Source organism: Falco biarmicus, chromosome 9, assembly GCF_023638135.1.
Source record: "Falco biarmicus isolate bFalBia1 chromosome 9, bFalBia1.pri, whole genome shotgun sequence".
Lineage (NCBI taxonomy): Eukaryota > Metazoa > Chordata > Aves > Falconiformes > Falconidae > Falco > Falco biarmicus.
Genome location: NC_079296.1, coordinates 29,097,366 through 29,123,386, shown reverse-complemented (window position 1 = coordinate 29,123,386; position 26,021 = coordinate 29,097,366). Strand labels below are relative to the sequence as shown.

The 26,021-nt window shown below is 37.3% G+C and overlaps 2 protein-coding genes across 5 annotated transcripts in view; one reads left to right on the top strand and one right to left on the bottom strand.

Moving 5' to 3' along the window:
* BLNK (B cell linker) overlaps nt 1-5,623 on the bottom strand; it is a 100,355-nt gene extending 94,732 nt beyond the window's left edge. For 3 of the 4 annotated variants that reach the window (XM_056352705.1, XM_056352706.1, XM_056352708.1), the window contains exons 1-2: nt 5,489-5,623; nt 742-804 (exon numbers count right to left, since the gene is read on the bottom strand). In XM_056352705.1, coding sequence (XP_056208680.1) covers nt 742-804; nt 5,489-5,563 — 138 coding nt within the window. In that variant the 5' untranslated portion in view covers nt 5,564-5,623. Of the gene's footprint in view, nt 1-741; nt 805-5,488 lie in introns of those variants that run through there. The other variant, XM_056352710.1, reaches the window with a different exon arrangement.
* Nucleotides 1-26,021, top strand: part of DNTT (DNA nucleotidylexotransferase) — a 158,264-nt gene that overhangs the window by 29,253 nt on the left and 102,990 nt on the right. The window contains exon 2 of the mRNA XM_056352713.1: nt 19,388-19,545. Coding sequence (XP_056208688.1) covers nt 19,516-19,545 — 30 coding nt within the window. The 5' untranslated portion in view covers nt 19,388-19,515. The remainder of the gene's footprint in view (nt 1-19,387; nt 19,546-26,021) is intronic.

Sequence of the window (26,021 nt, the reverse complement as noted above, 5' to 3'; positions counted from 1 at the left end):
GCAGGACTGAAGCCCTTGTTAACATAAACAGCAGCAACTCCCGATGCATCCAGAAAACAGTTCTGTTGAGCAATGAAGTATCAAGCAACCATAATTTCTCTGCAGTACAAAAATATAACAGTGATTTTACCTTTAAAATAGATCTTAAAGGTCTTTTACTTCAACAGCTACACAAATGGAATTAGTGGCAGAGGAATCACACCAGCTCAAGGAGTTGTTCTATTCCTCTCTTCTAATTAGTTGCAATCAATCAACTGCACTCATGCAAACAATTCTACAGAGGTCAACAAAGGAAGTTATTGGATTTTTTTCTGACATCATTCCTAGTATTTGTGAACTTTTATTGTAAAATTCATGTAGATTTCTCTACTAGTAAATGTTTTTAATCATGCAGATTTTATGAAAAAAATTTTGCATAAACAATGGCTTTAAAATATATTTTCTTAAAAAATCTCCACCCCCTCTCTAAGTTCTGTTTCAGGAGACGTTCCCTGCCAAGCTGTGTGCTAATGGCTGATTCTGTATATCTGCACTCCCTCTGGAGAGGGAGAAGAGCTCTCTGGGATTTCTGTTGTGTAGGGGAGTTCCTCAGGTCAGAGATGTAAATCAACCCGCTAAAATGTGAAATCGTAGCAACTGATGAATTGTGGGTGAAGAAGGAAAATGTCAGATTATTTCCTGGCACTGTAAGGAATACAATCCTCATGCTTGAATGATAGCTGTTTTGAAATGTATGCTTACCAAGAAACGAGATCCATTCATGCCCAGTTTTTCAACCACCACAGCAGATTCAGGCATTCCAAACTGAGGTGAGCAAAGATAAAATTATTACAATAGTATGAAACTTGACATTTGTAAACAAACTGATTAATGTTTCTATGCTCAAATACTTGGGGTTGTGGAAATCTTTATACTATTTGGTATGGCTACGTAGAAAAAGAATATTTGACAGAATAACTGTAATGCTTCAAAAAAAAAAGTGACTTTCACATAAGAAAGAATACACAGTATTACGTCTTTCTTAGGAAGAAAGGTTACAGTGAATAAAGGCTGATAACATTGTGAATGGAGTAGGCAATATGAAATTATGAAGCAGCAACTGTAACAGAAATGGAACAAGGAGCCCGACAGAAATACACTGTGGGACTTCAGTTGTGATGGGATAAGAGGAGACCATAATTAGAAATAGGGTAAAAGGTAGCTTGTGATAAAAGCCCGTGAGTAGCTGTGCCTTTGCTTCAGGAAATGGTTATATCACTGACTGCTGGAAAGTAAAGGCTATCTAATAGAAAGCTTTGTTGTTACGTGCCAGTTTACAAACTTCTGGCTGCTGCTTGGCTTCAGCACCAAATGTTTGGGCTAAGTGTGCCTTGCAGTTCCCGTGGTAGATGGGCATTGCTGGACAGAATTTGGGTTTGGAAACAGGATTCCTTTTCTGTAATGTAGTTGTGGTGGTGTTTTTTAAGAAAGTTGGTGTCGATTATAAATTAAAATGAAACAGGAATGTCGAGATACTACATCTTTATGACAGAAACTAAATAGCAATTTGGAAAAAGGGTGGACACATTGGATTTCCTTTATCAAAAAGTAGAACGAGTGGAGCAGGGATGAAGATGTCCTAAAAATCTATATTACATGACTTAGCCTGGATTTTCAAAGAAATTACTTTGTTATTCATGGAAGTGGAGGGGTGGGTGGGTAGAAATCTTTTATTCAAGAATGTACCACTCCTGAAATGAGTTTTAGTATTTGTAATGCTTAGCTGTAAATCTTTGTAGCAGTAATGACCAACTCAAACACAGAAAAATATTAGTAAAAATAAATTAATCTTATAGAAATACTTGTGTTTTGTCTAATACAATTCTTTATTTCTAGAATATTTAAAACTGATCATGCTTAAACACATTTGAAGTGTATTTTATCTACCTTTTTGATATGAAAGTTTCAAATTCAGACAGTTTGATCTATAAGCCAATATGTTTGAATTTATAAATTGTTATTTTATACTGTGATTGGGGGAGTGCTGCTTGTTTGTTTGCAATAGGGAATAGATCACAATTCAAAGGAGAGGGTTGCTGTAGGTGTTGGACCAGTGGTTGTGGGATGTGTTAATTTGCCATCAGTTGCACTGATGTTGGTGGAGAGGCAAAGAATCAAGGTAATGCACGCTTTCTGCTCATCTTGTGCCTATCTGTTTCTAGTTATTGGCTCTGTCTCCAGTTTTTGGCTCTGACTGGCTGCTTTTGTGCTTTATGTTATGCTATTAATCAAGCATGTAACTTTGTATGAGGGAAAATTTGATCTTTTTACATGGTTAGCTTGTCAGACAAGCAGGTGTCTCACTACTGGTGTTTGGTGATGACCACAGAGCCTTTCATTTTCTAAAAATACATTAACTCCATAACATTAAGATCAGTAATGAGGAGAGGGACTAGACTACAAGGCAAATGGAGACCAAGCAGATAAACTCTACATGCAGAGTGGAATATCTCAGTCTTGTTGCAATTATAGCATAGATGCAAGATAACGGGGAAGTTACATGCACGTGGCTAAGAGGTTTCAATTATTATCTTCACTTATTTATGAGGAAAAAAGCAAAATCAATAAGGTTAATTAATTTTTAGTAGTGAAGTTATTGATTATATATAAATGCCTTTCATGAAGCTGGAAACACTTTGCAGAATGGCTAGCTGTAACTTTTGTACTTGGAAAACACAAAAATCTGTTATGGAAACATAATGAAGATTGTTACGGAAACGCTAAAATTGCACTGTAGATGTGCCTTATACATATGTATTATGGCACCAACCTCAGTATACCTCTTCTAGAAGACCCAGCCTCAGTCACAACACACTGATGTGACTTTCCTGAACTGCTGTTCTATTGTGTTCTGTTCAGTGCTCACTGCTTCTCTGCTATCTTGTATACCTGTACTGCACAGTATTCAAACCTTCCCTGAACCCAGAATGTGTTTTTTTTTCTGAGCTGTTCTACAGCATTTTTTATTGTCTGAGTGCTTCAGAAACTTTAACTGTTTTTCCTAAGACCACCGTGTGAAATGAAAAGGGGAGTTGAGGTACATGAGAAGTAAAACTCATGCAGTATCCAGTGGTTTTGGATGCCTAACTACAGCTATATAGAATCTGAGAGATAGGCATGTATCTTTGCATATTCAATATTTTGGCATTTTTACTCTCTGAGCAGAGCTGTTACTGTGGCTACAACTCTCACCTCTCACCACTTCTGCAAATCAGAGCATGGAATTTCAAATCAAGCAGTCAGGAAATGTCATGTTTTGTCTGGGTGACTTGCATGGCTACAGGTAAAAATGCTGAGCTGGGGCAATGGCAAAATCTGATATTTCGAGGCAGAATTAAATTAACATTACCATGAACTCATTCTTTTTCAGCAAGCCCTGGCCTTGGGCACCTTACAATTTCTGTAATGGCTCAGAGTAGTGCACACGCATACTGGTTTCCTTGCATTGAAGAAGACAGGTTTTTGTGAATGCAAAGGTAGCACACAAAGAAGCAATTACAGACTACTATGATGTGTGTGTAAAAGAGGGCAAATTCAGGTTATAGAGGTATTCCCAGTTCTGGCACGTTTGAGTGCTCATTTCTGCAACCTTAATGGCATTATTTTAGGGTTCATGCACTTGTATGGCCAGTCTCAGGGATGGGAGATCTGGCAGAGCCCTGGGTGCGTTGGCTGTCTGTGGAAATGGTGGTAGTGTCTGTCCAGGTGTGGAGGCTCTGGAGCTCTGGTAGTGGGAGCTGAATGGTTCTGTACACAGTGGCCGCAGGCAAATGGCTGCTGCTTCCCAGCACTAGTCCTTGATACACAGCATGGTTAAGCACTTAATGTTGGTTGTACCATAGTAATTAGGTCACTGAGCTGCTTTAATTGGTGATGTGAGTGTGAACATAGGCAGTAACTAACACAGACGTGGAAGACTCACTCTTAACAAGTATGAAGCCAGTAGTTATGGTGTCTGTTGAAATTTCCCTTGAAGCCTCTGAGCTATTGAACAATTGCTGTTAAACTTTCTGTCTTGTATTCTGCTGTAGAATTGCAGGGTACTTTAAAATCATTATATCTTCTATTAATTATTCTGATTTCCTTTAAGCTGAAAGGCTTTCAACTAATTAATCCTCTGAGTTGCTGTTCACAGTTTAGCTGGTATGTTATCATTATGGTATGAATTAATTCCATGGAACAGGTTAGGTTTCTCAACATGGGGACAAAGGTCCTATTGTGATACAGCTGCATTGTAAAACTGTCTGTGGTTTGTTTGTTTTTTGGGGTTTTTTGTTTGTGTTTTTTAAATTGTACACAAATGAGCATATGTATTTATGCACAAGGCAGGATGGAAACATAGTAATATGAAACGAGCATTTTGAACTTGGGCCTAATATTCATGTGGCTACAAATGGACCCTTTGTAGAAACACTTTATAACGTTGTATTATTTTCCTTGAAAAACACTGTATGCTCCTTCAAATGAAAAGGATGAGAAAATATAACGACGATAAATTCCACTGTTGGTGTAAAGCAGGTACTGGTAAAGATTGGTGCTTTTACAGTAAGAAGTACGACGAACACAAGACAGAAAAATCCTGTATATAAAATTTTATAGATAAACTTGCATTAAAAAAAAAACAAAAACCACAACCAACAGAAGGAATGTAAAATGAGACTATATATCCAAATGCAGTGAATAGACCTTTTTGTGTAACTTAGTTACAGGTAGAAGTCTAAAACCTGTCATAGTATTCGGTAAGTTACAGGGAAAAATCTGGTATCAAGAAAAGGATATATCATGTGGAATGTATTTTATATATGTCGGAGGAGATTGTTCAAGCAGTGAAAGGATGACTGAAGAGAAGCTTGGAATATTTTGTGCAATTTGGATTATTTTGCATATACTAGAAAGGTCATTGCAGAACTAGGAAATGTGCAAGCAGACAAAGCAGCAAACATTAAAAAAAATAAAAAAGCTCAAGTACTTTAAACTTAAGCAACATGTAACAACTACTGTGGGTATATATACATTGAGAAGAAAAAATGAACAGTAGATTCTTATTGACAAGCTGTAAATTTTAAAGCAATATTCAAATTTAAAATCTATATCCACTTTCAGTAAAATGGTTATTTCCTCCCAGCAGGAAATAAATTGGGGCATGAAATACCTTTTCTATTATAAGAAATATCCCTGTGAGCAAGCATTATATGATTTGCCATATAGAATATCTTAGCTAGCAGCTTCTACCATGAATTACATTTCTATAAAAAAGGAGAGCACTAAGAAACATAATATTAACAAGTTCTTGGGGATGACAATTGCTGACTAATCTATTTTCAGTACTTTTGAATGTCTGCGCTAGATTTAGGATAAGATACCTGCTTTTCAAATATAAATCCAGTAAGAATTTCTGCTAGCTGAATATAGACTAGACTATCTGAAATGTTACATGTACATTCAGTACCTGTCTTAGGAGATCTGCAACTTGAAAAGCAGTCCAGTTCTCAAATTCCTCTTGAGATGGTAGTTTTGTGGCCATGTTGCTCTCCTTGAGAAAGGCTTGATCTATATGAGTAACACTGAACTGTTGCTTCACTGTTTTTTACCGAGCTGCTGTAGAAATCCTAGGAGGAAGTCCCTTTTGCAACTTTTTTTTTCCTGTTTGCTCACTTAAAGGGAACGTCTATAAGGGGTGATTTAGGAAGTACCAATGTTCTTCTATGAGTGACCCTTTCCAGTATAAAGAAACTGTAAGTTATTATATCACCTTATGCAAATATCAATCATTGCTGAAATGAGTTAAACAAATTCTGCTGCAAATCAGTGTATGGAATATTTCTGTCATCAGCATCTTAGAGGTTTAAATATGGAAGCTATTTTTTATATTTATTACAAAATCAATTAGTGATAGCTCTCGTCTGCCTTGAACAACTGGATCCAGCTGCTTGGATCTGCCCTCAAACTGCATTTGACTTGCTTGTGGGTTTTGACATATTGTGCCGTGGCGTTTAGACACACAAAACTAGATCTCAGTTGCAGAACTTGTACTTCCATATTGTCACATCATATAATCTCATTCTTTGTCAAGCCTGGGCATCATACTTATGGGCTTAAATAAATCACTCAGTTATTCTAAGGTGTTATATAATCTAAAGTTTGGGATTTTTTTCTTAAGACACGCTCCCCACCCCCCTTATTACTGCTAAAGAACAAATTGTTGATAAATTCATTCTAGTGCTGTGTTATCTTTTCCAAAGTTAGGGCTAAAATAAAGAGCTTGTACTGAGTCAGACCATAAGCTCCTCCAGTCCAGCATCTCCTTTTCTGACTGGTCAGAAGTGAGCTACCTAGGAAACTGTATAGAAACAGGGCAAGCATGTAAGACTTCCATAGTATTCTCCCAGTCTCCAACCATTTGGAACTCAGTGACTTGTTGGTCTGGATGTGGTTTTTACATATGTTGCATGTATGTATATCACATAAGTTACACCAGTCATTCCCAAATTTCAAGCCATGACTATGACTGTTATCATTTAAGGAGGGACATGCTCAATGGACTGGGCAGGCACGGCCAGGAATTTCTCCTGGGCTGCATAAGGAGGAAGGCAAATGTCTTTAGTGGAGACTGGGGCTCAGGTGGAGTTACGAGGGAGCAGAGCCAACGAGGCTCAAGGTGGGCACTTCTGCCCCTTCCCACTCCTGTCCCTGTCCAGCCATGTCTTCTGAGCTGCATCCCCACCCAACTCACAGCCCTTCTCTGCCTCTGCACCATTAACACAGAATACACTTCCAGTTTGAGAAGGGCAGCATATGTTAATTCTTGATTGGAGAAGGGAGCAGGGTGCATATTCTAAAATGGAGCAAAGGGGAAATGCTTGAGAGCCACTGCTTTATAGAATGGGCAATGAAATTGCAAAGATGCAGCTGCAGCTGCTGAAACAAACTCAGATTATTTTGCTCAGCAGTTCTGAGTCACCACAACAGGTCAAAATACGAGAGCTTCCATAAAAGGCCGGAGACTAAGGAATGTGATATTCTGCTTTCCAATTACTCTTCCTGTTTTATTTCCCAGCGCAAAATGGATTTGGGGCACATGTTCAAAGATTAAAATGGATTTCAGCTAAGTTGTCTCATCTGCTCTCCTTCTTCAAATTTTCCTGCATGTATTTTTGCTGTTAGTGACTGACATGTCAGTTGTTGCCAGTGAATACTCTTAACTCTTTCCTGTCTTGTGGCTTTGCAGAACATTGAATCTGGAAAAACTCAGCTCCTGGAATTTCAGCAGTGCAGAACTGAGATAAAAGTCCTTCCAACTTAAACTTGGCCTTCTCAGAATAATCTCCAGGTGCCTGGCTGGCACTCTATAAGAAAAATTATGTTGAATTTCATAGTGTTGGCTGTGTGTTGTTCCAAGGGGGGCAACATCTCCCTGATTGAGAGGAGGGTGTGATACTGTCTTCCAGCTTGTGCAGGACCAGGAGAGAGAGAGAGGTGCATGTATTCCTTAAGAAATTTTGCTTGCCTAGGTTGGATGCAGGAATGACTGTGTCTGTAGTAGGATCTTCATGTATGCTGGAGGTGGGAAGCAGCTGGGTGGGAGATATGTGTCAGTTAAAGGTTTAATGGTTGCTTCAGGAAAACAACAAAATAACAGATGGCATCAGGTGTGAAATGTGACTAAAGTGAAGCATGGAGATGCTGTTAATTTCAGCAGTTCAGGCTGAGTTTGGTTACTGAGTAGGTGTAAACAGTTCTAGTTCAGAACATCTCAAAGGCAGATTAAAATAGTGTGTTAAGAATTCTACACTTCAGTGCATGCTGCCAGCAGTGCCTGCCCCTCTTCCAACGATTGCCCATTAGTCCACTAGCATTTTCAGAAATACCGTCATGCAAGGGGCTGCTCCTTGCTGCCCTCCGCTTTAGGTTCCTACGCTGCCTGGCAGTCTGCAGTGTGAGCTGAAGCTCTGCCCTGCCAGCCCACCCACCTTGTTGTGCCAGGCCACCCTCTTCCTCCTGGCTTTGCTCTGATTGCTCCCCCCAGCACTAACTTCTGGCTATTTCTTTTATCATTGCCTGTGTTGACATTGCCTTAATTTGTATTCTGGGCTCTCAGGAGAGTACTTTCAAGAGGCCAATGTTTCTGCAGTTCACCTTTCTTCACTGAGACAGATCTTTTTGGGAAGGGCATATTCAGTTTTGTGTTCCCAAAGTGACTGCAGCAGAGGTGGTTGAACCACAGGGACTGTACCTTGCAAGAAAGATGTTGCCATTTGAGTTGTAGTCTAATTAAAAATGATGACAACAACAACAACAAAAAATAAAGAACAGGGACGTGGAGAGGCTCCTTTGGGATCCTGCAGCTAGACTCTTGATGCTGTTAATTGATGTTGGGTTGATAAATGCTGTAGTTCTCTTTCCTCGAGTGTGTGCAACAAAAATGGAGAATATTATCATGCACTTCAACTTGCTTTCCACTACCCTCAAGGGGATTGTTTCAAGAATTGCTGGCTAGGAGGACCCCAGATTTGGTTACTGATTCTATTTAGTATCCTAGTTACTCTATGCAGTGTATCACCTTTCATGGCAATCCAAGTAAATATGTTCACTTGAACACATGTTGGCTGTGTGGGGGGATCCTTGAGCAGAATAGTGAGGCTTCCAGAGTCCACCAGATAAAGACAGGCCACAGATGCTGTTTCTTTCCAAAAGTCCAGGTGCCTCCACTTAACTCTCAAGCAGATTGTAGAAACTTGAATGAGAACCAGCACTAGCCTTGGGAGGTCATGGTCAGTCACTACTGAATATTTGCTGGAGCCTCTTGATCTGACATGGACACTGGCAGACTCTAAATATGTTTTTTGGGTACATGTGCAGAGTGTAATCTGTTATTTTAAACTTGTATCTGACTGGAGACATTAACAATTTTCACCTGTACTCTTTGCAATTTCACTCCTCAAAAGCATAAATCTGATTCTGTATATTAATTAATTTCATTTTGCTGGAGCCCTTAGCAAAAATGACATCTAGTACTTGAGAACTACCAAATTTCAAAGGAATCTTAGTTAATGTGTACATTTTGTACAAGAGGTAATTTGACCTCTAAACAGAAATTTATTCTCATAACTTGTACATAAAGCAGTTAACACGTTTTACGATATATATTTGAATGATTTTTTTTTTCAGTCTGGAATGTGCAAGCCACGTAAAATCACATTTTTACAGGCTACAGCTCCTTGGAGTTTCATAAAGTTTGTTCTCAATTTGTGATTTCATAGAAATAGTTAATAAGCAGTATAAAATCTGGTTCCTAGATCATGCCACTGGCATTTCTTACTAAATACAATTAGATATTTTCAGGAACATAAGCAATAAATGTATTAAACCTATCTCAAAACTTTCAAAGTCAAGTTGTGCTTTGCAAAAACTTGTAGGAGCTGCAAGCAACATTTTACTGGATGTAACACTGGAATAGTACTCTCAGGAAAATAGAAGAGCAAAATAGTTCAATGTCATATTGCTGTATATAACATGTGAACCATTGTCACTTGGGTTTTTTTCTCCCATTTTATGCAAAAGTAATGAAAGTAACATGACTTACCATATACTCATTTTTCTTTGTCGAGGCACACATGTTAGAGTTGATTCCAAGTAAGTTAAAGGAGCAGTTTCTCATTTCTGCTCTTCCTCCTTAAATGGTCCCATATGTATTTTGTTTTTGTTAATGTGATTGACAGGCTTGCCATTCATGGTGGGTGGGAGAAAAACATTCTTAAAGTAAAAAGTCAGAATCATCTCATAATCTGAAAAAGTCTACAGAGAATGTCAGAAAAGGAAGGCTTGCTTACAGCTATCTGTCTAGAAGTTTGATAAAATTTTGTTAATAAGTTTTGTCTTTTTTCCCATTTAACAGGAAATAAAGTTAAAGACAGAGTTAACAGAAATCATAGGATCTGGAAGGGACCTCGGGAGATCTAGGCAGGGCTTCAGCAGAGAGGCAGGATCACAAACAACCTAGAGTATATTGGCTCAGTCTTGGAAATCAGTTTGGTAACCTGTTTTTCTAATTGAGTTCTTGAAGAAACATCAAGGTTCACAATGTCCTTGGGAGGCACAGCTGAAGGAAGAACTCTAATAAATTCTGTGCTATACTGCTAGAGGGTGAAAAAGAAAGTGCCTGTTCTTAAGAATAATTGCTGTCTAAGCACCAGATGGGATGGGTCTGGACATCCTCTCTTTCCTGAAGAAGCAAACCCGGTTTCATTAGCATTTGTTCATAAGTTGTGATTTAGGAAACTCTTGTTTAGTCTTTTCATTCTCGGCATACTTTCAGCTTGACTCCATCTTAATTGAAAAATAGTGCGGCCAAACTGGTCCCAGTATACTATTTTTTATCTTCATTAACTGGTTCTGTCTCGACGATATACCAATGCACTTTAGAAGTTTGCTTGTTATTCAACATCTTTGTTATTGACAAAATACTGAATACAATTAAGGCCAGAACAAATTTCTATGGGACCCTACCTGAAATACCCATTGAGTTTGCAAGTGATTTGCAGTTGTCTTCCCAACGTGAGTCAGATGAGCACTTACAATATGCAGTACTTTGATCAGATTTCTCTGGTTTGTATGTGGTGATTTTTATATGGGACCCCATCAAAAGCCTTAGTGATATGTACTTTGTGCCCTTATTTGTGCTATTAGGTAGCTGTCATATTGAGAAAGGAAATGAGACGGGTTTGCCACAGTTCGTTCCTGACAAGTCAGTTTTTACTGCAGTATTACAGAAACAATTTAGAAGTATATTGAGGTTCAACATTTGCTTTAGTATATTTGTAAAAATTGAAGTTGGGCTAACTGTTCTGTAGTTTGCTGTCTTCCTTCCTCCCTCGTCTTAAAGGACAGATATTTGCTGCTCTTTGCATACTGTCATTTTACTGATCTACGTTATATGCTGAATTCATAGCACTCAAGAGTTCAAGGATAGTTCTTGGCTAGGTCTTTACATAATCTGTATTGAGAATTTCATTATGCCTTTCTTATTTAAATTTCTAATCCACCTGTGGTGGCTGCTATCAAAATTAAGCATCTGGTTGCAATCTTTTCTGTGAAGGCTAATTCAGTTTTCTTTTGCATTTGTTATTTTTCTTTCCCCCACCCCGCTAAGGTGTGGATCTGTAATTTCCTCCTGGTTTTCTCTTACCAGTGTTTCAGGAGCCACAGTGACTTGAGTGGACTTTGGATGAACCTGTGAGTGAGATAAGTGCCACAGGCTTTTCCACCAGTGCCACAGATAAGTACTAAGGGAAAGAGTTTCTCACAAAAATGTTTCTGCAAAACATGATTGTGTACTTAAAATGGTTTAGCTTAATTGCATTCTGGCATATGTCTTTATCTAGTTATCTAATTAAAGCATGTGCTTTAGTTATTAAATTGATCTTTGGTTTTCAACAAGTGTTTTTTGGAAGTTCTTGTTGAAATGCTAGAAGTCATGCAACAAGAAGGTATTCAAAATAATTTATTTTTATACAGCAATGCTGTATTGCTTAAAACTGATGTCTGTTCTTACAATAATAAAACTGTAATGCCAAATTCATAAATTTTGTAATGGTGTGACCTATCTCAGAGCTTGATTGTAACTCAGAATGTGGCGGGCTCACCTAAATTTTCCTGGTTTTGCAGGAGAAATGGGAATTAAGAGGTGTAACTGTTCCTGCATGGCAACATGTACCGTTGTAGTTGCACTTTTTTTCCCCTCCTATTATGCCAGCCAAGTATAAGAGGCATGAAAATGGGGTTCAAGAGTCTTGGGTTCCCTGAAGACTGAAGTAGATTATTTTTCATGATTTGGGTAAGTCAGGGGGTTTTTCAGAGGCCAAAGGGAACTCCACCTGCCTAAATGCTTTATGGATCTTTGCAAATATATCAATGATTACCTAAATGTTATGAAAGCTTTCATGTTATAAAATGAGCATGTGAGTTTTGTAGATGTCTGTTCTTCTGGTTGGGGGTGTGCTTGTGCAGTAAACAGTATCTTTCCAGTCCTACTAGCTGTGTGTAGTATTCGTTATTTTTGTGCAACTTGTTTTGTGTTGTAATACAGAGGAATAATGTGTAAAACTTCTTTGAGCAGTTATCTCACATTTCAACCTAAAATTTGTTGGAAGATTCTGGCATGTAGATTACGGTACTGAAAAATAATTAACTGTTCATGGTAAAAAAACAAAAAACATCTATTTGCACTACTTATTGAAGTCTTTCTCTGCATAGCCCTAAACAGTAGTTCTAAAATGCACTTCCTTCTTGTGATCACAAAAGACCCAGACCTGAGGAAGCCTCAAATGGAAGAGAGCAAAAACCACAAAAAGCCAAATCCTAGACCCAAAACACCTTGCAAAGAATGATTAGAACAATTGCTATACCAAGAAGATTGTGGTTGTACACTGATTTGAAACCTGTTACCTTTCTATTGCTTCCACTATACCCAGTTTACTGTGCTCACTTTCTTTATTTCACTTGTTCTTCAACTCATTCCTGGGGCATGTTATTTCAGCTGAATTTTAATTATTGGCAAATGCTAGGTTGCTTGTTTGGTCGCAAAGGCTAGATACATGGCACAAAAAACATTGTCTTCAGGACAGTTGCTCTTTTGTTATCACTCAGCCTTCTAAAATCCTTTTATGTGGCTTTTGATTGTTAGTTTGACCTTCTCTTTGAATCTAGGAATGGATTCAGCCATTATTCTAGAGAGATTTTCCCACATTATTCCATGCATTAAAAATGTACTTATTCTCATAGGTATTTGTTTGTAACCTGAATTTTGCACCTGGTTTTCTTTATCTTTTAAAAAATTAATGATTTTAACTATTACAATAAAATATAAAAGTAGTAAAACCCAATCTGCTACAAAAGTGGCATTGTTCATTAGAAATTCTCTTTGATTTCTTTTGAAGGCTGGAATTGTTGCTGTAGTGCTTGATCGTGATATTCTTTGCAAGTAGTCAGTATTCTTTGCAGTTTAACTGAACCACTTTTTTGATTTTTATTCTTTTGAACACCTTGGCAGAATTTGCTGTCTATTCCTCTAGACTCATATGCTGGCTGGTGTAGTTTGCACTTACATTGTATATAATTTCTTTATAGAACGTGTCCTTCTTTGAAACTCATCTGTGTTGACTATTCTGATAAAATATAGCAAAATGTGTATGAACAGATTTCTGTCTGGCAACATTTATATGCATTAAAATCTAGTGAGTAAATTTCAAAACAGAAAAACAATATTATTTTGGTGTCTTGCCTTATCATTTAAATAACATTTCTAGGCAGCTTAAATTTGAAAAGCTGCGGTTGATGCTTATTTTAAATTACTTTGGTTTTGTTCTTTTGAGGGATTTTGTTAGTATAATGAGTTCTTAAGTTAAACACTATTGATCTCTTTGAGGCTTGTACATTGATATGTGTAGAAAGTATGTACCAAGCACGTGACTCTTGGTGTGGGGTACATGGAAAAATGTCAAATTAATACTTCAACTCCCAATGGGCATACTAATGCATCATTGCACAGTATTTTATAGTGGAAGATCTCAACAAAAGTTGACCCTGTAGATAAAAGCTGCCATGAAGTTAGTAAAAGAACTTGAGTGGTAGGGTGTTTTTCTGCATCTGCTTCCCAGGTGCAGAGTTCTCTGTCACTGCAATGATCTTGCTTACTCCAGCTAACTGTAGTTAGAGAAAATTCTAAATGATGTTTCTAAGAAATCTGCCTCAGTTTGATTTTGAAAAGAGGGCTAGATTTAAATAAAAATGCATGAAGATGTGCATTTATTTCAGGTGTTATGGATACCTCGTTTCTTTGAGGTATTGGCACAGACGTACATCTCCGTTCCCCACTTGCCCCACACTTCTACTCCTTACAGCCCTTGTAATCTTTGGAACAGCCTTTGATATTTCAGTACATCCAGCCACCAAGCAGCAGTTATGTTGTTTTCAATGGTGAACAAGTTCACAGAACTGATAGTGGCTTGAGCTAGAAAAACTTCAGTCACGACAGACTTTGGAGTAGTAACTGAAGTATTTGTTCTCAGGATGGATTGTTAGCAGGAAATGTAAGGTAAATTGTGGAAAACAGTTGCTTCTGTTTTGAAGTGGAATTTCTTCTTGCTTAACATACAGGTTTGGAGAAGGATGGCATTTCTCCTGTGCTCTTCCTGAGTTGGGGGTCTTAGAGACAACGGTCAATAGTGACGCATTAGTGACTCTAAAATATCATCAGTATTATAGTGTTTACATAATGTATAGTGTATATATAGTGCATGTATACTATATAGTAGAGTACTATAGCATAGTATTATAGCACTGTAGTTTAATATTATGATACAGTGTTTCTGTGCTACCGATATGCAGGTTTCATTCATAGCTTTAGTTCTTCTATTTACTTAGAATGATTGAGATAAAACTGGACAGGGAAAATGATTGGATGGGAGAACAGGACACTGCAAAATTTAGGACCTTTCTATAGGACAGCAGAAGGTCTGAGGGAAAAGATGCTCAACTGTCATTTGAAAGAGGCAAGATCTAGGAACAGAATCTGAGATACAGGGTTGTTTGGAAAAGGTGTTTATTGTTTATTGCCATAAAGAAAGTCTGTGGAAGAAGCAAAAAGTGATGGTTTTGGGAGCCCAAAATGTTCAGGGAAGCATGTTATAAACTTTTATGGGTAAGAGGAATTGGTTGAAGCATCATGTGTCAGCTGGCCAGCATCCAAATGTCGTTTGGACCAAAATTAAACAGACTTCCTCCCTACTTCTAGTCAACAGAGCCCTGAAAATGAAATTGGAAAAATGAACTTCAGAGCCTATTAACTAAAGACAGAAGAAAGGAGGAATTCAAAAGAGGAATGTGGGCTTAGAAGATGGATAGAGAAACTGAAGAGATTGACAAAGAGAGGGGGTGTAGAAGTGGAAGGGTACAAAAAGTAAAGAAAATGAGGAAGGTGGTGATGGGGAGACAGGCCGTGTAAATAGAAAATGTTTCTCAAGGTTTTTGGAGTCATAAATAGAGCTTTTACATGTCTTGTGTCCTTAGCCTGCTGACATAGATAAAACTTTATGAGCAGAGTTTATTTGACAGTTAACAGAGAGAGACTATGATAAAATCTCAATAAATAAGCAGGAGCTTAAGAGCTGAGAGATCTATAGGTTTGGGGTTTCTTTTATTCTGACAGCAGTATGTGGGGACATCTCAAAAAGATATTTTAAGAGTTGCTATGTTTATGTTAATAAACTTTAAATGAAAGGACTATCAAGAAAAATGACAAAAAGTACTCTAAGTTTTCTCATGGGGGCCACAAAAACTCAGTAATTTCATAACCTTTTATTTTAGCTCCTTTTTATTAGTTTGCTTTTCTTTATCATTTAGGTAATGGTACTGTCATCAAACTTCTCTATCAGCGTGGTATTAAGTGAAATTAGATCTAGGTAAAATGATCTTATGATAGCAAGAAAGGTGTGGAAGGAAAAAAAAACATTCTGTGACAGATGCTTCCCCACACAAAATTTGGAGGCGTCTTCTGTTGTTATATGCTGAATACAGTCAGAATTTAGTATGGTTATGTCTGTTCTCTTTCTGTTTTTCTTGTGAACCAGCTTTTGCTTTTGTCAACCTTTCTTCCATAGCTTTAGCATTTCCAGTTCAATTGTCATAGAGATAGTCAAGAGAAGCCACGAATAATCACACAGGTACTTTCTTTACGCAGTACCAAAGTAGTCTGCTGCAGTATGAATTGACAATACAGAGTTCTTTCAGTGTATTCTTCTCTACTGTCTTCCAAAGGCAGAAGCCATGCTGATCATGTTAGTTTATTTCCAAGGAAATATGCGTTGCCTACTGGAAAAATGCTGGGGCTTCTAAATTTAATTAGGTAGAGGGTGAATAATATCATGGGATGTAACAAAGGGCGGTTTTGTGGTACCAGTTGGAATTAGTGGGAACGAGGGTAGCAGCAGACTGCTGCTTGTTTGGGCCTTGCATAACAAACAGTACTATTAAAGTATATTTCAAGATTGTTGCTGTTTCTAGGGAATATACTAGGGAATACTGCGCACAATATCCATGCATATTGCAACCTAATGGAGAAAATTCCAGTAACAGCTGTGCTTGTGTGGTGTAGACATTCCTCTGATAAGCTTTTTAAGGCTATAGATAGGAGTTGTTCAGTTTGCATCCATCTACCAACAGTATTATAAATATTGCATTTCTGACCTTCAGATTTTCTCTCTTGATCTCTGGTTAAATGATATGTTTGCCAGATTGACACTACTGACATTCTGTCTAACACTGTTAGATTAACAGATTCCCTGGGATCCCATTGTCATGGGAACCGTATATCTCAAATGATGAATATACTTTGAAGCAATAAACTGGTAAAAGTTAACTTCTCTTCACTTCCAGAGAAGTGAACCATAAACCATATGAGGTGAGAAAGAAGAAATGAACGCATAAAAATCTTGCACTCTGGTTTATTTTCTTTATATGCTTGTTTTATGGTTTTGCACACCTCAAAAGCATCCCTATCTTAGAATTCTATGCCTGTTTTCAAAAGTTGATTGGATGTATGATGTGAATTAGACCTTGATAATGTTATCTACATTGCTGATAAATTGGAGTCTATTTTGATTCAAGAATTTTATGAAAAGTCAGTGGGAGTTGTTTATGCATAACCTTAATGTCTCATTCCTTTGATATTAAAAAGAAAAGAAATAAGAACTTAAGCATTAAAAAAAATAATGTTGACAACAAATGTCAGGCTGATAAAAACCTCACCGCTGACCTTCAGAACAGTGAGATTTGACTATGATGTGATGATCCTCTGAGGTCAGAAGTCACAAATCAGATGATGCAGTGATGACTTTAGTCCTCTGCAACCTACACATTCTGCATAACATCCCATGCCTCATTTGCCACATCTTTTCCACTGTCCAGAGCATGATCTATTATTTCTGTTAGCAGTTTTGCATCTCTCCATTATTGGTGGACGATAGCAGACAATTGGATTCTCTGACAGTTCTCCCCTCTTGGTTGGCTGTGCCCCAGTTCATAACCAAAGCTATGGGAGATACAGATATACCAGTATCAGCAAAACGAAATGTAATGGCCCATAGCTTATAACTGATAACAGATTATATAATGTAATTGTAAAATTTCTTTTAGCTGTAGTTCATCCCTCCTTTTTCCTATTGAATTGTGTGGCTGGCATTAGTTTAGTTTGATTTATGCACACAGAAATGATTTTATCATTTAGAGTTACCATTCTATCAGTGTGTGGGCTGGAGGCATTCTGATCCACTGTCCTTATCACATCACTGAGATGATGTCATCAGTTGCTTACCCTGCCAGCTTGGCTGTTGGTTTTCTCCTGAGTTTGAAAGTGCTTATATGAGCTTCTAAAATCACGTTTTTGTTCCCGGTTTTAAAGAAAGCTCAATAACATGTAAGGGATGATAACGACCAAGTAGTTTTGAGATTACATCTGTAAAGCCACACAATCACTTACTCATTAAATAGTTTCTTTCCTTACTGGGGATCTTACCTTTTTTCCCATAACTTCATCTAGCAAGACTTGATAAATAAATGGAAGTCCAAGCAATGCTTAAATTGAGGTAGTGGAAGACATACGTGCTGAAAACTACTTTGCATAGAGGAGGAGTCAATAGAAGTTCTGGTTTAGATGATCTGAACTCAGAATTCATGATGCTATAAATAATTTTTGTTTAATTTTTCCTTCTCATTATCACAATAGATGAATTGTGCTCAGCTCTTTTACCTCTGGCTGTCTCTAATAGCACACAAAAACCTGTGAGTCAACACTCTGTAAGAGCAGAACAGCAAGAGAGGAAGGCCAGAAAGAAAGTGATATTTTTGTGGGGATTTTCTTGGTCTCCTTCAGGTTTCTTCTCTGTATCCCAGGAAACTTGAAAGCACAGATACTCGCTTGTCAAGAGGCTCTCTGAAACACATCGCTCCTGCGTAAGTGTGGTTATGAATCTCTGAGAGGATGAGGAACATCCTAGAGGCATGGCGGCCAATGTTGGCTGGCTCCCTAAAAGACTGGCTTCAACTCTGCTACTGATAGAAAACTGGCTGAAAAATAAGGAACCCCTCTGTTTGATGTGAGGCAATATATTCCTAAGGATTGCCTTTCTGCTTCCCTTTTTTGCTGCATTTCTGTCAGTTTGTCTGCCTTCATATTGCAAACTGCCTGTTGGAGCGGGGGATTGTCCCCCTCTTTAAAGATTACAAGTATTTCAACTATAAGGTGATTCTGCTGTGGAAAGGCTGCTTTCTATGTTTGCTCTCCCTGTCTGAACAACAGAATCTTTGTATTTATGACACTAAATCCTCTAACACAAACATCCTTGTACTACCTTTAATTAGTAAGAAAACAGTTTTACAATTGGTTTCTACTATTAACTCCAGTTTTAGAAACTCTTAAAAGTATTTCTGTGCAACTGCATATACAAGAATTCTAGAGCATCCATTCTACAAAAGTAGACTCTGTCCAAATGCAGTCAATGTCAGAAAGAGCAAAGCTGAAATGTAACATTTCATATAAAATTTCTCAGTGATATTTGATAGCTTTGTAATGGAAGAAGAATTAAGGAGAAAAGTTGACAGGAAAAACCCTCCCTGCTTCAGAAGGTACCCATCTTTAAGAATGTTTGTAAAATTCTTTCCTAATAAAAGTTTTGTGGGTATGACTTTGTTGGAAACTTGGAAAGCAAAATCAAGTGAGCTTCTCGAACGGAGCTAACCTCTCCGCTGTTTGAATTTTCTGCATCCTTTAATGTGCTTGTAGGGAAATGGCTCTTTAGATTCACTCTTATGCTCCCAAAGGAGATTAAAATGGTACTGGGAATTATTTATCAAATGTTATATGTGCATGTCAGTACTGAGGCTTAATTTTTGGTGAAGGGATTTTAGTAAGTTTTTGCCTAATTCCCCAGTGGGTTGTATATGTTGGGCTGTTTGCACACATTGAGTATTCTAATAAATGGTGTGAATAATTTTTTTTTTTTACATTCATTCTCCCCAAATCTGCAGAAAAAATCTGATTTTGTTTAGAGAACTAAATTGCAAGTCCATCACAGATAAACTCACTCATTTTTGTAAGTAAGAGTAAGTAAAGTAAGTAAGTAAAGTAAGTAAGAGTAAGCAACGATCAGAAAGGATGCCTTCTAACAAACTGTTTTATCAAAATGACCCTAGAACTATTCAGTTAAAATTCAAGGAGAAGAACTTGAACCAAATGAAGTGCTGTTTATTTCCAGAGAGGATCTTAATCCTTAATGTGCTTTGCTTAACATTACAGGATCTTGTGGGAGAAGTTAGCGCTTGCCTTTCTTTGAAGTTACCAGCTGAATTCTGAAGACTTTGTAAAAGAGCAGAACACTTTGCTGGACTGATACAGCACAAAGGTGGTGAAATTGCATCGCTGTTATGGAATGTTTTTCAGAACATTTTGAGAAGGTGAGTTGGAGCTACAACAACATGTTTTGTTTTGGGTTTTTTTTTCTTTTTCTCTTTTTTTCCCCTTCCCCTCCTAAAACATGATGAAGGATGTAATAAACCAAGGAATGCATAGTAGCACAAACTGCACTGAGGACTAATATATTACAGGTAGTATAGCAAGTGAGATACCTTGTGTGTTTTCAGTCAGCCTTAGGGTGAAAATAGGAACAGCAGAAGACTTCTTGAATGGTGAAAGGCATTTTATGTTGAACAGCTTTTACTCTGGTACAGCTGATCCTCATATAATGTCTAACTAGTAAAGCTTTCTTCTAAATGAAGTTGCAAATCCATTCTGTACATTATGAAATTAGTATTTTGAAAAAGACTGCTGGATTTGAGGAAAAAATAGTGAACTCTGAGGAGGAACTTATTCTCACCATACATACTTTTTCATGCAGCAGAGTGAAGGTGGCAGTGGTCACATACATGTACTAGACAGTTTTTTCTACTTCTTCAGGAAAAAGTATTAAATACCATTTTGATGCTGCTTCATTTTACTGTGCTACATTCGTTTCTTACAGGATTAGCAAATACAATTCCAGATAATTCACTTCAGTAGCATATCTATCAAGAACGCATAATGTATTTATAGTCTAGAGTAAATACCAATAAGAGCAAGACACTAGTCAGCCAACCTTGATGTAATCAATTATTTTCTTATATATTTTTTCTTTGTATTTATTCTGGAATTTAATAATGGTGATCAAAAACATATTTCAAAGCAAAACAATGAACGATCAGATGCAGTTGCAGATATCTGTAGTTGCAAGTGTCTGTTATCACAGATCTATTCAATGAAACAATTTCTAAGATGAGTTGCAGTGCTGTAGGCCTAGCTTAATTCTGATGGTACATGTACAGTGCATATATGAGATGCTAGCATTTAACTGAAGAAACACAAAGCATTATAATGCCATGTTGTAACAGACCATAAGGGGGAGTACTTAACAACATTGAATCGTTAGGGCTCAGGAATAAACACTTAAAAGTAGGAGCTTTCATGCAAAGCAGCCGAACATAGGTAATCTCTTCAACTCTTGTTGACAATGAAAAGCAATTTCCTAAAAGAAGACTTTCAGATCTTTAGACTCAAAATAATTAAGTCACCCCATGTATATATACAAACTCAAACAGTAGGTGCTTTCCTGAACCAGAACCATTATAATTAGCTTTCAAAAATGAACTAGTGGGTTTTTGGTCACTTTTAAAGGAGTGTGATAGTTTCTTCATTTATTTGGCCAGATGGTTAATTTATTAAGTGTAAAATTGGGAATATTTACACATACAAAATTACTGTTTTGGTTTTTTTTTCCCCGTATTTATGCATTAAACACAGATTCTGTCTGTAATTTTGCCATAGATAGTTGCACTTTTTGTGTTGATGTTGTTTACTAAGAGACCTTTTATTGTTACTGCTGTAACTGAGATAGGAATCTAGCCCACAGTATACGTTCATGCAGGAGATATTTGCAGCTGTCAGATAGTTGGCAGCTCATTGGCTTGTTTTGAGATCTGTGGATAAAAAACAGTGCAGATTGATGACAAGATATCGGAGTGTTTTCTTTTTGTTTTTGCTAACTGACACTTGGTTTCAAGAGGGATTAACATGGTAGTTGGCTGTTAGTTACCCTGGCTAACTCTCTGTGGAAGACAATAGTAGAGTAATGCCACACTTTTGAAAGAAAATGTTATATTTTGCCTTTTATTTGGGAATCTTCATGTTGTTCTGAAATGCTATTTGCATAATTTAAGCAATTCATAATTACCAAAGTTAGAATTCTTAAGTTCCCCTGTTTGTCAGCAGTGGAAATACAACAAATACAATATCAGAGCTCTGCTCTGTAGAATTGTGCAACAGCCTCTCATTGTACCTTTGTAAGCAAAGTATTGCAGTAACTCTAGAAGATACTTTAAAAATCTGTTCTTTAATACTTCTCTCCCTTTCATGTGCTGGTCACAATAAAGTGCTCAGTTTCACCTTCTAATTTCTGTGCCAGAGCTGATATTCCCAATGTGCGTACATCACCTTGTACATAGAAACTACATTATGTTATGCCAAATTCTGGCTTCGATACACTTTCTGATGATGATTCAGGACTTAATGTTTTTTCAGTTTGAATGACGTTTTAAATGAAGGCTTTATTTGAAAGTGTTATACAGCCATTGATTTTAAGCCTAATGGATTTTCTGTGCATTTGGATTGATTAAACAGTGAGTTCTGAATTAGAGAATTGGGATAAGTGATATCAAACACAGATGTTCTATGCAAGTTCATGCACATTTTCATGCTTTGGTAAGTCAAATTTAAGAAGTGTGTTAACAGTGTATTGTAAACAATACCTTAATTTCCAATCAACCATCTCTGAAAATGACCGAAATCTTGAAAGAAATCTGTCTTCAAAAATGAGCCAAAGAAAATTGTTGCGTTGTTTGAAAGGATTACTTTTTCTTGCCAGTGAGTTTGTGTTTAGGGGAAACAGGGAGTGTGTTCTCAGTCAGGTGCAGTAGTTCACCCTCCTTTCTCAGGTGAACTATTCGAGTATTTGACATCCCTTTCCCGCCAAAACCAGCAATCACAAAAAAATGTGGGAACTTAGCTGAGCTGTTCTTAGCACAGGATTGTTCTCATATAGGAATGTCATCCCTTCATGCTGAAGTGATTGAACTAAATCATAACTAAATCATTCACTCAACAATTCTTCCTCCTTTTCAGTTTACTCTTCAAACACTTGCAGGATAAAATATTGCTAGATCTGACACTGGAATCTCCCTTAAAAAAAAAAAAAGGTCTTTTTCTTGATTTATTTCCATCTTCTGGGACAGAATGACTTGGCTTACAAGCTTCAATTAAAAACTATGAGATTAGTTCCAGAATAATTTACTTCTACAACAAATCCCATGAAGAAATAAATCAAACATATGTGGATAGTACCAACACTTCTGTGATGCATATAAGGGTCATGAGCAATCAGACTGGAACTTAGTGTCACGCCTACAAAAAGCATGGAACATGTTCACCCATTATGCAAGATATTATGGTATAATATTCTTGCCTGGATGGTATAGTAATAAATAGTTACGTAGAAAGAAAATGTGCCCCAGATTAACATAGCCCCTCAATCTCTGATTCTCTCAGAAGAAAGTTGCTGTCCTGAATCTTTGGCAATATAGGACTGCTTTCTCCTATAAAGTAGTACCATCTGAACCACATTGTCAGCTTTGGGCATTTGACCTACTTAGTAAAGACAAAATGTTTTTAAGATTCATAGAAGTGAAATGTGCATACACATGTGTACACACCACTATGCAGGTATAAAGCACATTTTTTTCTGCACCAGTTGCAGAGTAAAGGGCACCACTCTTCCTAGCTCTTACTGAACTCTCGTTTACTTACTCAGACTTCTGAAAATCTTAAATGAATCCCTTAATGAAACACAAGTTTTTGTTGCCATCTATTAGAGTTACATTTATACTAGCTGAAGCAGAAATAATCCAGAAGCTGGCCTTAAACCAGGAATGAAAATGGAAACTACTCAGTGTAGAAATCGCAGTACTAAGCCTTCTTTTTCATGAAGGCTTCAAATAGAGATCCATAAATTCATAGGTGTTAAGGTTGCAAGGGATTAACAATCATTATAGTGTGACCTTTTGCATAACAGAAATTAGGATTTATGTAAATAAATTCTTTCTTTATACCCTGTGACTATGAACTAAAACATAGAGTTCATAAAATATCCAGCTTTGACAAAAAGAATTTCCAGTGTTTGAAAATCTGCCACAATCCAACTGTGCAGATGTTGATGAAGGTGAGTGGGTCACGTCTGCCATATATTTCTGGTGAGAGCTTGAATTTATCAAAATAGTTACATATTACACTGTATCAGTCTAAGTACATCTAAGTATATCCCATTATGGCTAGTCTTGATACACCAAAATATGACTATTAAAGATCAAAATCATAGTTAAAGAAATGGTTGCAACTTCTTTAAGCAGTAACATATGTTTGTAACAAATGCAAACCACAAACAGCCCCCACCCCAAACACTGGTCAGTGCTGTTATGAAAATCTAACAAAAGCCGGAGATCCAACATACAATATATGTAACTGGTGGTTCTGAGGTTCGGGCTGCTTATGCCTATTTAGGATTTAGTGTTTACAAAACAGGTAAACCAGTTAATGTCACCAGCAGAATGACATGAAATAAAGTGGTGGGGTCATGTCCTTATTGGCATTGCATCTAACTCTCATTTCTCCAACAGTGCTACTGTCCTACTAAATTCAGTGTTACCTCTAAAATGTTTAATTAAGACAGGGACTTCTATGTTGACTTGTCTTTTAACCACCTTTTGGAGAAGGGATTCATTTCTTTTTAGCCAATTCTAACTACATAATCACACCAGCTTCTGCAGAGCAACCAGTGTTCTGTTACAGCAGAATCTGGAAAAAAAGAGGTCTGGGAGAGGAAAAAAACTTGAAATAATTAAACACTTTGGTTTGAGATTTGTGATTTTTTTTTTTTTTTTTTACTTATTTAAAAATGGTACTTTAAAGTAAAAATAGTCCTAAATTTAAAAATAAAATAAAAAATTAGGAAAACAAGTACTCTGAAAATGCTTTTTGTTGACTGACTTCACATCAAATGAAACACATTGTTCAACCTAAACTGAATGTTGAATATTCTTGGATAACTGGATACAAGTAGTTTTATTTTTGGTGGAATGAACACTTCCAATCACAGAGAAACACTGTGGTTTCATTTAATGGAAAATGTTCCACCTTTTCCAATCAAACAAATATTTCTTTCAACAGCTGTTCAACAATGAACTGAAAACACTTTCTTTACCTTCTTGCATTCCTACACTGTGTGTACTCCTCTGCATTCAGTATTAAGCACTCCCCAACATGAGTATGTTAATTTGTCCAAGAGCTATATTTCATTTGGGGCCTAATAAGGTCACTTTATAAGATGAAGAAAAGGGCTAGATTTAAGTTAAATAGATAAGAGGTGCAAAACCTCGGCTGAGAGTTCTGCAGAGGGAAATTATTGTTTGTATGACCGTGAAACCAAGCCAGGTGGTTGCTTTGAGTCGGTTCTGGCTCCAGTCTGTCAGACACTGTTCACCCAAACACATTGTTACCTCCCTGCACCTAACACCTTTATACAAACAGGAAAGTTTCTTTATTTGCACAGGAATTAATTAGCCATATACGCATTTGGTAATGTGGATAAATAATCCCACCTATCCTGACCCCTGCTACCTCAATATTGTGTGCATGCTCAGAATTGCTAGCCCAGCAGTCCTTTTAGACATAGACCATGGGATCCTATTGAATTGAACTCTTAACTCTACTGAACTCTGAGCTCTAAAGGTTTAACCTGTTCATTAATGTTGAAAAATGATTCCTTTTAACCAAAATCCAAGCACAGGTTTCAGGCCCTTGCTCGCGTCGGTGCTCAATCAATTTTCTCATTTCTAGACTTAGTCTAAAACACAGGCAAATGAGCTTTATTTTCCCTAAACCTAGTAATTATCCTAACCTGATTGTTGATATGGTTCTATTGCATCACCTGTAATAAGTGGAGGCTGCTGGCCCAGACTAAATCTAGTCTGGTGGCCCCTTTGATGCTGATACCTAAGTATACATTATCTGACCTTGTTGATCTGGACCCTAGGCCTTATCCTAAATCTGGGCTTTCTTATCTTAGCTAGCCCAAGGTTATTCTTACTACCCTTGTCTGTAGCCAGTTTGAACACCTCTTCTGGGTAAGTAAAAATCACGCTTAAACCCAAGCATGTATTTCTGAGACTCCCTCAACCCCTTTTTATTCCCTCTTGTGTCTTTCAGCTATAGCTGTAACTTTTATCCAAAACATTATTGTATTCTATTAACATGCAAACCCAATATTTATTATCCAAGATATCGTGGCCCAGGAGGTAAAATCATGTTAAGAGCACTAAATTTGGCCTAAGCACGGTTCTAACCTTACCTTTTCATATCCTGCAGAAGCCATTGCCCTTGATTTAAGGTTGGCACTGCTTTGGTCATTCCCCTATATTTAGAGTGGGATTAAAAGTGGTTCCTCAGTTCAAGGTTTGTATGTAGATGGGCTGATGTTTGTTTCAGGCACAGGGTTAAGATAGTATCTCAAAAGATCGTGGGGCCAGATACTTGCGTCTAAGGGTAACAGGATTGCTGCTTAATAGTTTGCAGCGTGGGCTTTCCTAAATGTGTAGAACTCAAGCTTGCTGTATTTGGGTCCTAGGACTGCACTGTAAAACTGCTATGTGTTTTCACAGCTGAAAAAGACTGAAAAACAGCGATCTAAATGGAAGGTGAATGAATTTGGAGCTTCTAGTCACTTGTGAAAATAAGAAACCTGAAGAGCAATGAATTTGCCACTTAAATTTACCTATGTGCCTATTTTGAAATG